The sequence below is a fragment of the Gadus chalcogrammus genome, chromosome 2 (assembly GCF_026213295.1).
Source record: "Gadus chalcogrammus isolate NIFS_2021 chromosome 2, NIFS_Gcha_1.0, whole genome shotgun sequence".
In the NCBI taxonomy this organism is placed as follows: Eukaryota; Metazoa; Chordata; class Actinopteri; order Gadiformes; family Gadidae; genus Gadus; species Gadus chalcogrammus.
The window spans coordinates 6,040,658-6,058,109 of NC_079413.1; the positions used below are offsets into that span (position 1 = coordinate 6,040,658).

At 42.0% G+C, this 17,452-nt stretch overlaps 1 protein-coding gene and 2 long non-coding RNA genes across 4 annotated transcripts; 1 reads left to right on the forward strand and 2 right to left on the reverse strand.

The window, feature by feature from the left end:
• The first annotated feature begins 5,600 nt into the window (after positions 1–5,600).
• Positions 5,601–15,479, forward strand: LOC130371548 (uncharacterized). Of its 2 annotated transcripts, none has more exons than XR_008893202.1 (9): positions 5,601–5,855; positions 6,165–6,292; positions 9,921–10,031; positions 10,138–10,173; positions 10,376–10,429; positions 10,693–10,783; positions 13,763–13,843; positions 14,093–14,169; positions 14,788–15,479. XR_008893202.1 is itself a non-coding variant. In XM_056577367.1 (9 exons), exons 1-9 carry the CDS (start codon positions 5,795–5,797, stop codon positions 14,823–14,825), a joined length of 681 nt encoding a protein of 226 aa, XP_056433342.1. In that variant the 5' UTR covers positions 5,604–5,794; the 3' UTR covers positions 14,826–15,479. The 2 variants fall into 2 exon arrangements, 1 of the variants encoding a protein (XP_056433342.1); XM_056577367.1 differs by having other exon boundaries at positions 5,604–5,855; positions 9,917–10,031.
• On the reverse strand, positions 6,816–7,965 carry LOC130371561 (uncharacterized). The gene is made up of 2 exons (XR_008893205.1): positions 7,804–7,965; positions 6,816–7,435 (listed from the first exon to the last, which is right to left on the reverse strand). It is a non-coding gene; the product is annotated as an uncharacterized LOC130371561 (long non-coding RNA).
• On the reverse strand, positions 8,385–9,791 carry LOC130371555 (uncharacterized). Its single transcript, XR_008893203.1, has 2 exons — positions 9,361–9,791; positions 8,385–8,992 (listed from the first exon to the last, which is right to left on the reverse strand). It is a non-coding gene; the product is annotated as an uncharacterized LOC130371555 (long non-coding RNA).
• Positions 15,480–17,452: the final 1,973 nt, after the last annotated feature.

A 17,452-nucleotide genomic window follows, 5' to 3' on the forward strand; every position in this document is an offset into this window, starting at 1 on the left:
ACTCTACATTACAACTGACAATAGGTTATATTTAAGCAATAGATCACGCCATGCTGTGGTATGTGCTCATTATACCACTCAGGGGTTTTTCTAGAAAAAATTCACAAGGGGGAAAACGGAAAAAACGGTGCAGAGCTTTTGAAAATTTGCAAGACAATCCTTGCTTTTCTTCACCCCGCGGCACGACATTTTAAAAACACTGTAAACTAAGTCACCAAACACTATATTTTCTTTCTTCTCAGACACTCTCAGATTCACTGAACTGATCAATTTGGTTCGGGAGAAGAGATAAAAGCCCGCCTACACTGTAAACTGATTGGTTGACTTACCGATCCAGGCCAATCAGGAGGCGCTGTCACGTTAAAATTGTACCGGGGGCGAAAATTATACCGGCCTACGTCATCAGTTGTTTACATCTTGACAACCTGTCTGGCAACAGACGACGCGATCGTCTGTTGCCGGGCAGGTTGCAAAAAACATTCGGCTCATGTTTCCAAAAGACGAAATAACATAATACAGATAACGGATCGCTAGATAACACTTGTTTTTACTTTATATTTGTATTGTATTTAATTGTTTAATCGAATAGCAACAGACGACGCGATCGTCTGTTGCCGGGAAACGGGCGATCGCGTCAAATGACGTAGGAAGGTTCTTGAACGCGTCATTTGACGCGATCGCCCGTTTCCCGGCAACAGACGATCGCGTCGTCTGTTACTATTCAATTAAACAATTAAATACAATGCAAATATAAAGTAAAAACAAGTGTTATCTAGCGATCCGTTATCTGTATTATGTTATTTTGTCTTTTGGAAACATGAGCCGAATGTTTTTTGCAACCTGCCCGGCAACAGACGATCGCGTCGACTGTTGCCAGACAGGTTGTCAAGATGTAAACAACTGATGACGTAGGCCGGTACAATTTTCGCCCCCGGTACAAATTTAACGTGACAGCGCCTGAGGCTCACGTGCACACTGCCTCATGCACAGTTTCTAGATCCCTCTCTGTTGTGCTGCGCGCTCGCTACACAGATGCGAACGCGGTTAGGAGCACGTCTGTTTTCCTGTGCGCGGTCTTGCTCGCTCGCTCTCCATTCCGGGAGATTTTAAGTAATTTAAAATTTTCGACAAGGAGGCGCTGGGTTGAAACAAGGAGGCGCAGCGCCCCTCTTTCCCGGTTTAGATTAACCCCTGCCACTGTTAAGGGGCGTTGTCCGGCCCGACGCGCAGCGGAGGGCCGGCGACCCCCTTCACAGTGGTATAATGAGCACATGCCACTGACTGAAGTGATCTATTGCTTTTATACAACGGTTACTGTTATGGCGAAACAAAAGTCATAGACACACTACATTTAAAAAGAAACCAAGAAAGTCAAAGTAGCCGTTTTATTAAAGACTACCAAAAAGTAGTCCCTCCTGGCTGTCGCTATGCATCGACGGTCGCTATGCAACACACTTTAGCGTCCCTCCGAGAGAAGGCTCCGATAGAGCGGTTCGCCGGCAATTTATCCTATGGAGCAGTTCACTCGCCGATTTTAGACTTCAGTGAACTGTGCTATTGCTTTTATACAACTGTTAAAATTATGGCAAAATGACTTCACACACACACACACTAGTAAAAAATACGGTTGTATTCTTTGACACTTTCCACTTCAAGGCGCGGAGTGATACTTTCACAAAATTATTGGGCGTCATAGCAGTTATGTATACGCTCATTATACAACAGTTAGGAACCAATCAGATCGCTGATTCAGGCCCCCCGTTGTATAATTAAGCAATAGATCACGCCAGGCTGTGGTATGTGCTCATTATACCACTGTTAGGGGGCGTTGTCCGGCCCCGACGCGCAGCGGACCCCCTTCACAGCGGTATAATGAGCACATGCCACTGACTGAAGTGAGCTATTGCTTTTATACAACGGTTACTATTATGGAAAAACGAAAGTAATAGACACATTACATTTAAAAAAAACAAGAAAGTCAAAGTAGCTGTTTTTTTGAAGAATACAAAAAAGTAGTCCCTCCTGGCTGCCTTCAAAATGCACGACGGTCGCTATGCAACACACGTCCCTCCGAGAGAAGGCTCGGCTAGAGCGGTTCGCCGGTGTAAGTACCATATCGGCTCGGCTTCCAGATCGGCTCGGGGTCCGTCGTCTGCTGATTACGTCACACAATAGCTATCTACAGCAATAAGGTTTTTTATGGCTTAAATTAAAGAGCCTGTAATGATCTTTCATTTTGAACATAGACCATTCCCAACCTATCTGTATGGATAGTTTTCTTCTAAAAACAAAACATCCCTCGGAATCATCTTGGCTGTTAAGATAAGCCGTTGTAAAAACCATATCGGCTTGGCTTCCAGATCGGCTCGGGGTCCGTCATCTGCTGATTACGTTACACAATATCATTGGCTGTACGCTTGAATGGGCGTACATTGTGATTGGCTGTACGTCGGACAGTTGTGATTGGCTGTTTTGTGCTGTAGCTCTGGCTGTAGTCATAGCAACCACGAGGCAACAGCGAGCACAATCACAACTGTCCGACGTACAGCCAATCACAATGTACGCCCATTCAAGCGTACAGCCAATGATATTGTGTAACGTAATCAGCAGACGACGGACCCCGAGCCGATCTGGAAGCCGAGCCGATATGGTACTTACACCTGTAATTTATCCTATGCAGCAGTTCACTCACCGTGTGCCTAAGCTTTCGTTAGTCTCTCCATCGCCTTGCTCACTCCCGGAGTAACAACATTTACACCCTCTCCATCATTCAACATATTTTTAGGCTTCAGTGAACTGTGCTATTGCTTTTATACAACTACTTTTATACTTTGTAATCGTTTCTACTTCCAGGTGTGGCATTAGGGGAAAACCAAGCTAACCGACAACGCCACCCTAGGGATTGCACCCAGGGATATACTAATCAATTAAATCCAAACAATTATATAGCACACGTTCGTTTGACTGACGGCACCAGAGACGAAGTTCCAAAAATAGGTTGTTTTTATTAACTAAAACATGCGTGTTCCACATGTAATAAAACAGGATAAATGAAATCAATTGGTATGTAGGGGATAGACAGGATGGTTAGGGCTGAGGCTTACCAGCAGGGGGCAAGATACCAGGAGACGGAGGGGGGAGACACCAGTGTTGCCAGGTGTACGATAATTATCGTAATTGTACGATAATTTGGCCCTCTGTACGATGTACGATCAATAATCCCAAAAAAGGCCGAAAATACGATAATTTGACCATTCAGTGAATGTGTGGTTGTAATATGTTGTAATCAGCCTGTCGCAACTGTTTTTTTGTGAACCCTGAAGGCATCTCTTTCCATGTGACAAATTTCAAGCCAATCGTGCTTTTCTAAATGTGAGCTTGCCTCAGAACAACGGCAATGATTGGCTGAATAGTCCGCTGCGCCCGCCCCAGGAAAAAAAAAAAAAAAGAAAAGAAGAAGAAGCAGAGTACAATATCTTTATTTGAGTTTTAAGCACCATAGCAAAGAGAAATACGGTCTTTGACATTCCTGCAACATGTCAACATATGTCCGCTGCCTTACTATGTTCAGAACAGAACATAAAATAAAATCACATAGAACTGCACTTTATTTTAAGTTAGAACCTGGTGTAGGCACTTTTAAGTTTTCATAAGTGCAGTTTTTGTTTATTTTATGAATTGTTGTCATTTTGAGGACAGAGACAATGTTGTTTCTCTGATAATAAAATTTCAATCTGTGAAACCAGATCTTTATTTTCTTGTCAGTTATCATGAATACTATTTCCCTTTTAAACCTGGTGCTATGTCTATTTCCTAACAGTGGGTGGCCTCCAGGCCTCATGATTTGGCTCATTAGTTCCCACCCGTCATTGTTTATGGGGGACACGTTAGCCTAACGCAACTGTGGGGCTGCTGATGAATCCATTCCGTACCAACGCAAAGCCGTGAGTGCCCGTTAGATGCTATTCAACACTCGAGTGACTATATAGCGCATCAATAGCCACCTTATTTTGATTATGACGGGTGTACGATAATTTCCCTAAAAATACGATAATTTTATGTCTCTGGTACGATAATCCTACATTTCCCACCTGGCAACACTGGGAGACACATAAACACCAACCAGTCACTCGTGCTCGCACATACACACAGCAAAACAGGATCAAAATGATAAAAGAGAAATTCCAAGAGGACACACGTGAAACCACACTCGGGAAGGGGGCACCACCACCTAAAGGATCTAGTTGCCTCCCTGCGGTGGGCACTCAGCGCCTGGAAACGAAGGAACAAAAGAGAGATGAGGGCAGATACAAACGACCAAACAAAACAATAAACACAACTACACAAAATGTAATTCACAAAAAGGAAATGAGTAAGAAAACAAAATATAACACAAACACACAAACCAGGCCAAAAAGGATCTTAAACATGCGTGATAGCCCACTGGTTATCCGCAGCTATAAAAAAAGGCCTCCTGCCAGTGGCTTAACAGAAGCAGGGCTCAAAACAAACCATAAACAGAATCCCCCAAATTAAACCAAACACTTCCCCAGGACAAACACGCACGCACTCGCCAACACTCTACACACACACACACACACACACACACCGACACACACTAGTTGCGACACGGACCGATGGAAACACACAAGGACAAGTCAACAGACAGATCACGTTCAAAGAGTGGTCGTTAGCGTCTTCGCCGCTATCCTCCAGGCTAGCCCAGGACAAAACACGCGCGCACTCGCCAACACTCTACAAACACACACACCGACACACACTAGTTGCGACACGGACAGGTGGAAACACACAAGGACAAGTCAACAGACAGATCACGTTCAGATAGTGGTCGTTGGCGTCTTCGCCGCTATCCTCCAGGCTAGCCCAGGACAGTTGGGCAGCTTTGGTGGTAAACAACGGGTGGCAAAAACAGCAGTCGGCAACGACACAATCGGCAGTACCTAGAAGGCATACAGGTCACCCCGTTAGTGCTAAACATAATTCTAAAAACAATAGCGATATAAAATAAGGGATACCTACCAGGAAGTTGGCAACTTCCTACTTAAGCCAGCGGCTCACAGCGCACCGCTGAATGTTAGCATTCGGTTGGAATCCACACCGAGACTGTTACGCGATCAACAACCTGCACGCATCACCAACCAAGGCAGGGCACCAGCAGGCACCAGCAAGCAACAGGCACAAGCGCTGCAAAGCGACCAGTGTGAAAAAGTAAATCACCATGCCAAACAAATCAGCTAGAGCGTCCATAGGGAAAGCACGCGTACATACCGGTAGCAAGTTGCCTGGAGGGGCGTAGCAGGAAAAACGAGGAGACAAATTGTGGCACCTCCCGACACAAAAAGCTACCTCAGAATAAATAAGGTGGAGACGCAAGCCATTGGCTGTGACGGCCCTGATCATTACAAAGGGCTCTGCCCCTGCGTCTCACCACACAGGCACGGAGTGATATGCAAACTTTCACAAAATTATTGGGCGTCATAGCAGTTATGACTCATTATATGCAAATATTTTTGCACTTGATTTCATTTCATTTACTTATATACATCAGGCTCTACTTCTTGAGAATCCTTACTTATCCTTGTTCACATCATCCAAGCTTTACTGCGAAGGGATTGGCCAATCAGGATCGGTCGCTTTCATTTCCGAATAAGAATCGTGGGCGGCCGTTGAGCCCATAGACATCATATAGGTATGGTTGAGCCTGCTACGGTCACTTTTAAACAGCGCGTGGAACCTTCGTCCATTACAACACCAGTCCAAGCCGAGGAGTACAATGAATGGTTTATTTTATATGACTATTATTCAGTCAGTCTCTCTCACATCACTCGAAACAGGTAAGAAGGAAGATACCTTCCAAACTCCCCATACAGGACTTTGACATCTTAACAAAAACCCGGTTTTACACACTTGTATTCATTTCTCAGATTAACTTTGTTAAATTAGTCTGGATGTAGGCTAGAGTCAGACACGTGCTTAAAGTGAACTGTGGAATTGGCCTACGATCATTTAAAGGAATGTTGCAATGTTTATTTATGTATAAACTGCTGCAGTCGATAGCATAATAGTGACCGTGTTGGATACAGTTATATTAACATTCATAAAAAGTCATGTATAATCTAACAATAACCCTATCTCGTTTTTAGACCGCATATACTGTCTAAAACCCCCCGAAGAGGTACCTGTACAATGTGAAAACATTACCGTCAACGGTGGATATAAGTACCCCTTCGATGAAGTGTGCGACCAACTTGAAATCTACTACGATAATCAGGTTAGATCAAACTGTCTGAAGCCATGATCACTTTATTTCTCTAAGCATTCTAGAAATGAAATGGGCCATATAAGCTCTCAAATGAATATGTCACCCATGTTTGCATAGTAGGCTTAGGCCCAATCCCATTTCTAGCCCTTACCCCTTCCCCTTACCCCTTCCCCTTACCCCTCCCCCTTACCCCTTCCCCTTGCCCCTCAATATAGAGGGGTAAAACGTTCCCCTAAGAAATGGGACGCCCCTCCATTACGTGGCTTCATCGTCGCTGACTGCTATGTCAACAGAAGCCACGAGTAGGCATGTTTCAGATCAAGCATACGTTGCGTTGCGTTGCCTCACATAACATAATGAATTAGTGGATAAAAACGTCAGAAATGCTGGTGTTAACTTCCCTATGTGATGCAACGCGTCACATGGCTTTAAAAACTCGCTGGATCTCCATTGTAACTCTGTCCGTCTGCTTTTCTGTGCATATGCTCTTTCAAATAAATGCAGACATAAGATACTCCCCTCAACATATCAAAACATTGCCATAGGATAGGATAGGATAGGATTTTATTTGTTGTCATTGCACATACACACAGGTACACACAGGTACACACAGGTACACACAGGTACACACAGGTACACACAGGTACACACAGGTGCAACGCCAAACCACTCCCCAGGGAAACAAAAGGCATGCCATAGGGAACAACGAAACCAACTTACTTAGGAACCAATATTTGGGGGAGTTCACATAAAAAAAGGTATGAACAATGATAAAAAATAAAACAAAATTAAATTTAGCTCGGCTACACACACACACACACACACACACACACACACACACACACACACACACACACACACACACACACACACACACACACACACACACACACCAAAATACTAAATTACAACAAAAACAATGGTCTCGTTTGGTTGATACATTCATTAGGCAATTGGTATAATGACACAGACATTCAGTGGGCTATTGAGCTCAACACAGATATACCAAAGTAGAAAACAGACGCAAGAATGAAAAGATTGAACAACGTAAGACTCACTCCCACTGTTTTCTGGCGATCATTTTCGATTTTAGGAACTCATTGTCCCTGGTCCCCCTGAAATTAATGAGCCGTCTGGTCTCCTGTGGTGTCCCTGAGGTAAAGGTGGAAAGGAAATCTTCAGTTTGACAGGCGAGCGACGTAGCCAAGGTGGCAGCTTTACCGATATCAAAGCAGTGCGCCGGTATAATCAACCAAGGAATCGTAGTAGTAAACATATCCACTGCACACAAATGTTACCTGAAACCTTAACATGTCATGTCAAGGGTTATCGGATATCTATCTCAACAAATAGCGATAGCGGAACACATTAGCATCGGCTTCTAGTGATTCAAAACAAACTTGACTAGTGAATCAAAACAAACTTGACTAGTGATTCAAAAATAACCTCACAATTAAAAACCGCTCGAAAATAGTATTAATACACCAGTCTGCCGTAATTAAAGTGCTGAAAATACTTACATTTGTGCGTGTCCTTCGCTTGAACCATCGCTGCTGTTTGTTTATTTGGCGATTTCGGTTGGCCACTAGAGAGCGCTAAAATCTTGTATAGTTCAACGGTTATTTACCGTTATGTAATGTTTTATATCGAGCTCAGAGATCGCATTGTCCGTGTATGACTTCGAGCTGAATTTAGGCCCAATCCCATTTCTAGCCCTTACCCCTTCCCCTTACCCCTTCCCCTTACCCCTCCCCCTTACCCCTTCCCCTTGCCCCTCAATATAGAGGGGTAAAACGTTCCCCTAAGAAATGGGACGCCCCTCCATTACGTGGCTTCATCGTCGCTGACTGCTATGTCAACAGAAGCCACGAGTAGGCATGTTTCAGATCAAGCATACGTTGCGTTGCGTTGCCTCACATAACATAATGAATTAGTGGATAAAAACGTCAGAAATGCTGGTGTTAACTTCCCTATGTGATGCAACGCGTCACATGGCTTTAAAAACTCGCTGGATCTCCATTGTAACTCTGTCCGTCTGCTTTTCTGTGCATATGCTCTTTCAAATAAATGCAGACATAAGATACTCCCCTCAACATATCAAAACATTGCCATAGGATAGGATAGGATAGGATTTTATTTGTTGTCATTGCACATACACACAGGTACACACAGGTACACACAGGTACACACAGGTACACACAGGTACACACAGGTACACACAGGTACACACAGGTACACACAGGTGCAACGCCAAACCACTCCCCAGGGAAACAAAAGGCATGCCATAGGGAACAACGAAACCAACTTACTTAGGAACCAATATTTGGGGGAGTTCACATAAAAAAAGGTATGAACAATGATAAAAAATAAAACAAAATTAAATTTAGCTCGGCTACACACACACACACACACACACACACACACACACACACACACACACACACACACACCAAAATACTAAATTACAACAAAAACAATGGTCTCGTTTGGTTGATACATTCATTAGGCAATTGGTATAATGACACAGACATTCAGTGGGCTATTGAGCTCAACACAGATATACCAAAGTAGAAAACAGACGCAAGAATGAAAAGATTGAACAACGTAAGACTCACTCCCACTGTTTTCTGGCGATCATTTTCGATTTTAGGAACTCATTGTCCCTGGTCCCCCTGAAATTAATGAGCCGTCTGGTCTCCTGTGGTGTCCCTGAGGTAAAGGTGGAAAGGAAATCTTCAGTTTGACAGGCGAGCGACGTAGCCAAGGTGGCAGCTTTACCGATATCAAAGCAGTGCGCCGGTATAATCAACCAAGGAATCGTAGTAGTAAACATATCCACTGCACACAAATGTTACCTGAAACCTTAACATGTCATGTCAAGGGTTATCGGATATCTATCTCAACAAATAGCGATAGCGGAACACATTAGCATCGGCTTCTAGTGATTCAAAACAAACTTGACTAGTGAATCAAAACAAACTTGACTAGTGATTCAAAAATAACCTCACAATTAAAAACCGCTCGAAAATAGTATTAATACACCAGTCTGCCGTAATTAAAGTGCTGAAAATACTTACATTTGTGCGTGTCCTTCGCTTGAACCATCGCTGCTGTTTGTTTATTTGGCGATTTCGGTTGGCCACTAGAGAGCGCTAAAATCTTGTATAGTTCAACGGTTATTTACCGTTATGTAATGTTTTATATCGAGCTCAGAGATCGCATTGTCCGTGTATGACTTCGAGCTGAATATACAGTCAACTTTACATCATGAGTCCGAATGATAACTGGTAAAAATGCATTTTCGGCCGGATTTTCCTCGAAGCCCTCCCTTTGAAGTGTGGTCATTGGATAGCTTCGTTTCAAGCTACGTTTTCGCTTCGTTTCAAGGGCTACGTAGCCTTTTGTCTTCGCCCTACCCTTAACCAAAATGAGAATTGGGACACCCTTACCCCTTCAAACCAAGGGGGAGGGGTAAGGCGGAGGGGTAAGGGGTAGAAATGGGACGCAACCTTAATACGAGTAATATAAAGGGTAAACTGTAGACGCATGCAGCTTCTAAATCTGTGATACTTTTAATTGTATTTGATAACGTTTTACTGGAATCATGTCTATCCAATTGTTTTTTTTGCTTAGACAGTAAAGGAAATTCTTGATTACACGACATTGCCCATACAAGATCAATGTTTGAATCTGACTGTGAAATGCCTCAGACGAAGGGGAAGTGAAATCTGCAAGAGATTTGGCACTGGTAAGAGAAAAATCCATGCTTGTAACACTATTAACTAAGGTCTATTTAGTCACCTGTTGCTTCCTAATAGCTTCATACTTGTCAACTGACCGCTCATCTTCGACAGTTTCAGATGCTTCCTCTTTATCAGACCCAGGAAAACGTAAGCGGATGTGTTTCTTCTAGTCACTAGAAGAAACAAACACACACACACACACACACACACACACACACACACACACACACACACACACACACACACACACACACACACACACACACACACACACACACACACCAGGGATGGTTTTGTATGTTGGCAGGTGAATTGTGTCACTTTCTTTGTTTCACTTTACTTCCAATAGCTAAACAACAGTTAAACAACACAAGTGAACCGGCTGACACAGACTCAGTGAAAAGTAAGCTGTTTATATTGTTTACACGCAATGCTGTTTATATACATGTGTGTATACTGACCATCAAACATCAAACACGGATCAAAGTACCCAGCCAGGTGAGTTTTTTTTTCCCCTTTCTGTTGGACGTTTCCATGACATCAGGTTTCATTGCATTATCTAGTTGTGTGACCGTCAAGTGTCGAACAGTGAGAGATTTCATGTCATATTCAATGACACCATACATGTAACTGAGGCTATTTTTTGAGTTGATATATACCCATCAGCTGCGGTTAGTGTTGGTGTGCCGTTGGCGGTGGTGCTACTGCTGTTGGTGCCGTTGGCGGTGTGGCTCTGTCGACGAAAAAAGAAACAGACGTGAGTGTCCACACAATCCATTTTTTTATTTTGTAGGTGTGTTATTGTTTAATTGTCTTTATATTGTGTGTGCAATCTGATTAAGTACAACTATCCTTATTATGTGTTGTTTATTCGCCAACGTTACAAGACGCCATTCTAGTTCTGAATTCTCTGGAATTAATTTCACATTTCACATTTCCCAAGATGGTTGCTTGGAATCTGTGTGACATGATGTCTGATGATTACAATTAGACTCTTCATACTAGAAACATGCATTAGACTATTAGTTTTGTTTATTCAAATCATCACATTAGCTTTTTAACTGGATGCCACTTTATTAAGTTGAGGAACTTAAACTTAAATTGATAGACAACAGAAATCTTTTAAGTTGTTGTCCACACTTACGTGGACAAGACATGCCACTCACATGAGGGCGAGGGTGCAGCTGAATTCTTGACTTTAAGGAAGTAAAAACTACCCACAACAGAAAGGGAGTGAGGGGGAGGATTCAGTCCACATCCAAACAATCTTTTATTTTTAAAGAGTTTATAGGGCTTGTTCATTGCAATGTCACATCACAATGACCACCTCCTTTTTTTGCAAGCATAGGAGCATTGGAATGATAGTCATTGTGTTGGTAGTAATTTTCTTTTGTTCATTGTTTACTAGTTATTCGTGAAATGATTTTCTTTATTGCGAAAAGGAGAGAGAAATTGTGGTTCAAACTGCCCCAGCATTTTCATGCCTATTCAGAAAAAATATGTTTTCAGTAACGTATACATTTACGTCGATATACAGCTGAGTATGGTTATAAGTCAGCACCAGGAAATGGGTATGTAACCAGGTGCCATGTTCTGGGGTCTCATTTATAACCGTTGCGTACGCACAAAACGGGGCTGAAAGTGGCGTAGATGACTTTCCACACCAAGGTTGTGATCTATAAAAAACTAACTTGACGGGAGAATGTGCGCAGCCCTAAGCAAACTCTGACCCATGCGTACACATGGTTTGGAGGAAAAGGAGAATTGGCGACACAGACGGGGTGGTGGTGAACGATTATGTTTTATCATCGCCCTTCATAAGTTTAATTTCAACCCGTATCATGTTAAATTGATGTAATCAGAATAATTTAAGTCAACTGCGTTATTTCTCAGTTATAACTCCAGAAACATTTCCTTAGAATCAAAATGAAAATTAAAAATCTAAATTCTCTATATTTAATACAGTCACTCCATACTGTCCACTGACGGCACGAGTGCATCGAATAAAGCATCTGTCCAACATGTGTCAATAACATAATATTTTTATGTGACACTGTAAACACATAATCAAATGTCAATTAAACCCCAACTGTGGAAAACCAAGCCACATAGGGCTACATAAAAATGTGTACCTTAATGTCAGACTACTTCACTGCTTCACTGCTGCAGCAACATGTTCCTATGACTCTGCAAAACTACTTCTCGGGGCTCCACCTCACCCACAAGTGTCGTCACTTCAACCTCCGTGAAATTTCGCTTTTTTGCTTTTCTCAGTCCTTCTGCCATTCTTTCCGACCAGACATAATACTTCCATCTGAGTCTGTTTTATATGCAGATCGCATTCATGAGGCCGTTTGCATTGACCATTTATGAATTAAAAAGGGGCGTGTACAGGGCGGAACGTGAAGCTGATTCAGCTGCGCACACTTGTAGGCACTCTGTGATTTATAAAGCAAAGATTGCTTAGAGGTGTGCGTACGCAGGGTTTTATAAGTCTGAATATTTTTTGGCGCGCGCAAAACTTGGCTTTTGGGCGTACGTACACTTTTAGTAACGATCCAACGCAGAGTTTTATAAATGAGACCCCTGAACTTTGTAAAATTGGCTGAACTATGATTATCTCAATGGTTAAGTTGTCAGAGAGTTTGCAATGGTAAGATCGGATATTATTGTCTTGCTGAATAGTAAATTTTTTCTAATGTTGATACTTCTAATAATCGATAGAATTTAAATAGCGCTTTTTTGTCCAATCAAAAGTGCTTTACAGTGAAAGGAGGGACCTCACTAACCACCACCAATGTGTAGCACCCACATGGGTGATGGACGGCAGCCAATCGGCGACAGAACGGTTATGATTAGAGGGGGCAGATTGAATGAGCCTGGTTAGGCAGTTTTAGCCAGGACACCAGGAATCCCCTACTCTTTGCGTTAAGTGCCCCGGGTTCTTTTATGTCATCAAAGTGAGTCAGGACCTCAGTTTTACGAAGATTTTTTGATGATCAAAGCAGTGCGTTCCTAACTACGGGTAATACATTGCTGGAAAGTTAGCGCCATTTTGAACCTAATTACGGGATTTATTACATGAATATGGGTATCTTTTTTGTTTATGTATGTGTTTGTTACGTACCTGCATAATTGTGCGTTAGTAGATGTTTAGCAGTAGTAGAAGTAGTAGTTATAATAGAGTACTACTAGTAACAAGCACGACAGTCACAATAGTCTAGTCTAGACAAATTGACTGGGTTCGCACCCCAATGGCTGCTGATGTCTGACCCCTACCTGCCCCTTAATGACATGTATCTGAAGTCAATATTGGATGCTTTGGTTGGTTGCATCCAGGGCTGGATTAAGTTGAAAGATTACACTAGGCATACCGCATTTTTTCGGGCCCCCTCCAAACGGATACTTTATGATTGGGTGAAAAAACTACATGCATTTTACCTGCCACAAGATTATTATTTATGCTTATTTATTTATTTAGGTTTTCATGCACATTTCAGGCTCTATGTAACTGTTTATATGCAATGATCACATCACATAGATGCTTTGGTTGGTTGCTTGCATCTGCTCCCACTCTTCCAGTAGGTCATAATGTGCGCCTCTACTTGTTTCTGTTTGCCCTTCATGCTGTCTGTCAGGAGACAGTTTTAATTGTGCTAAAAAGTTGTTGAATGGAGGTTCAGACAGTACCAGGATTATACTAACTGTGGCTGGCGTCTCTCCTTCCCTGGCTCAGGGTCAGGACTGAAGACGGGGCTCTCCCTGAGCAGACTGCGGCACAACCTGAAGCACAATCACTGCTAAGTGGAACCAGTAGGTAAGAAGATACTGGCTGTACTAAACATTACAATGTTTACATTGCCAGTGCCCATTTTATTAAGCAAGTAAGTAGTAAGTAAGTAAATACGTAATTAGCCCCAAAGTGACAATTCAGTTGACACAACAGCATAGTCAGTGGTAAAAAGGGAAGTAAACAAACTAGTAAAATAATTAAAATAAAGTAATGGAGATGAAGATGCCACATACGATGTTCAGTGCCTCTTGTTCTATGTCTTTGTTGACATAGATTTCGTCCGGGGGCTTTTTCTGCTGACTACAGCGCTGCTACAGATGATGTGACCGTGACCATGCCAGATGCCTTTGGTAAGTAAAGGTGGCGTCGAATCAGATCCGGCTGTTGGGCATCCTAGTCCTTTGGCTCCTGTAGGTATTTCTATGGGAAGGAAGTATTTGATGCAGTGGCGTGTCCGTAATAACTGAAAAGAGAAGGGGTGGTGCATTGAATAACAGGGTGTGGCACCAGATCACAAAGCGGTCCGGAGAATGTAGACTGCACCACTGAAAGTAGGCCTACTTTACAAGCGTTTTGAATCTCTCTTCAAACATGATTTGAAAACGGCGATGTTACGGTTATGATATCGCATCGGGTGGGACCTGTTGTACGAGGAATGCACTCAATTGTTGTCAGGTCACGTGCGAGGCTCACAGCCTACGTCTTCGGCTGCCAACCGATATTAGCATGGCATGTGCATAGTCATATGCAAATGTGTCTGAGGAATTGCCATGCTGGGCCTACTGATCTTATGATTCAACACATCCTCGACCTTATACTTCTATTATTAAACATGATTTGTTAATGTGTCGTTAAAATAGTTATCGAAGCCTGAACATTTTATTTATTTATTTTTTGGTTTCATTGGTTGATATTTGATAGTGGCGTTATCACTGTACTAACCTGTTTTTATTTATTTTTTCATACAGGAGGGAAAACACGTTTGAATGGAGATTGTAAAGATTGAGGGCGAAAATTGTATTGAAGTATTGGCTTTGGCCCGGCCACACAGTCTTGTACGTTTGGTCCGACCGTCCAGACAAACCCGGAATTTTGGATACCTGCAAACACATTTTTTGAAACCAGGGGCCTCTACGAATTCTCTTTTTTGCATATGAAATTCCCTTCCTATGGAGATGACCCCCCGGAAGTGCTTGGAGGAAAGGTGGTTCGAATTCTAAAAATGCTCAAATTCTAAAAGGAGCCTTGATGCTTCCTTTAACCCTCCTTTATACTCCTGAGCTTCCTTTGCGAAAGGAAAGGAGATAGTGGTATCCCATATTCCTTTACGGCGGCAATATTTAAAGCAACATGCCATCGACGAAGTTAACCGACTCTACGCAAAGACGCATGAGAGATGCGGGAAAGCAGAAGAATAGAAGAGAAGAAAATACAATTGATGATAACGGATACCAATTACAGAAACATAATTATTTGAATACAAATGAATTCATTTATTGCTGGTTAGTAAGCACATAAAATGCACCATAAGAAAAGAAAATGCCAACTACACACCAACCCTACCAGCTGGGCATAGTTCGATTTCCGTCAAATTTGTTTGATTTGATTTGTATTATTTTTGTAGTTTTTAAATACAGCCCCTTGGTAAATGAATTATTAACTGTACATTAAAATGTATATTTTTAACGGTGTGTGTGTGTATGTTGGGGGGGAGGGGGTGATGAGGTCAGCATTGACAAGAGCGGTTGCATTTCCTTAGCTGCCGAAGAAAGTAGATTCTCAGGTGGGCTTCCTTAGTGAGGGAGCTGATATTTGATTCCCACTTGAGGTCTTGGCAGATGACTGTCCCCAGGAAGGGATATGATTCGACAGTGTTCACTGGGGAACCATGATGCATGATGGGGGCTAGTGGAGCTGGAGATTTTCTAAGGTCCACTACCGTCTCCACTGTTCTTTCTGCCTTTAGGGCTAGATTGTTATCCCAATCTCATGAGGGCTCATCTAATGGTTCGATTTAGTTGGTTTTTCAATGATCAATTTACCACTTGCTTGGACGTTGGTTTCCACAATTTCTGTTGTGTAAAACATTCTAAAACTGGTGTAAAATGTTGCTGGCCAAATTAATGCGAAAACAATGAATATATTGCGCAGCATTTATAATGACGTCATCATATAGACTTTCTCTCAGCACCCCCAGGAGTCAGTAAGTCAGAATGTTGTGTGCTCCCTCTATTCCCCCTCCAAAATCCCCACCACATGTGGATGGTTTTCCTCTAGGGAGGATCAATGTTTTGTTTGAAGTGAAAGTAAAGAAAATAAATATATATATTTTTTTTAAACATATGATGCAACAGTTCATTAGTTATTTGGGATATAGGTCAGGATGTTGTAGGACTCCCAGGAGGTTTAACCTTTTCCTGCTCCCTGAAACGACTCGTCACAGTGAATCCTCACACTGGGCGAAATATTTGGCTTTGCATGCTCCGTGATTTAGGGAAATGGGGTGCAAGGCGTTTTTTAAGTTAAGGGGACAGACTGAAAGCTCTTTGGCAGACCTGATGGTCATTTGTCAGCTGCTTTTCATAGGCCAGATTCGAAATGTAACAAAAAAAAAGGCATTTACAAATCCACAAACACATCTATGTTACAATTTTCTTATTTATGTTGCAGGCCACACACAAATGTGGCCCTTTTTATTTTATATATATATATATATATATATATATATATATATGTATATCGATTTTCCCCCCTTAAACTTCAAAATTAGACCATATTTTTAACCACTGTCTAACATTTTTGAGTTAATTGTAATTTTGGCACAATTAAGAAAAAGTAATACACTTATTTGAATGGAGCCTACTTCACTTCATGAATATAAAATAGTATTGAATAGACTTTCAGGTTCAGCCCTCTACCGCCATCTTGTGTATTTGCTCAACTCTTCTAAGTCACAGTCCCAGGTCGAGAGAAAGAACGGAAGATGCAACGTGTCTTGAATGTCAGCAATTACTGTGAATCTTTTTGCTTATTCGCCGGTCGCCGTTGTATTTACATGGGCACAGGCAGAGGGGCGATCAAACATGTATCGACATACAATAGGGTCATGTTATGCATTAATTTTCCCATATTGGTGGTACTAGTTATCAAATGGTCATATCTCTTAATCCCAAGTTGATAGATTGGACGATCGATCTCTATCTAGAGATACTCATACTGTAGATATCTATAGATATAGAGATATCTCTATATAATTTAGATATCGATATAGATATCTTTATATATCTGTAAATAGAAATAGATATAAATGGAGCAACATTGGAAATAATAAATCACATTTGCAGACACATGGCTCCTTATATCTGAGGGAGGATCGCTCCAGCCTGATTGAGTAGCAGCTCAGATTCACCTTCCACGTTACTTATGGTTTTGCCATAAGGGGTGATAAATCACATTTCTCTGGGGCAGCAGGTGTCGACGGTCTCTCCGATGACTAATCATTCATTATTTCCGCATTTACAAATTTCTCCTACGGGGGGGTCATACTTTACACGCTTTACCACAGCATTGGCCTACTGAATTCAACAGATATATTTTAAGCATTGGAATGAATGCCACATCAATATATACTTA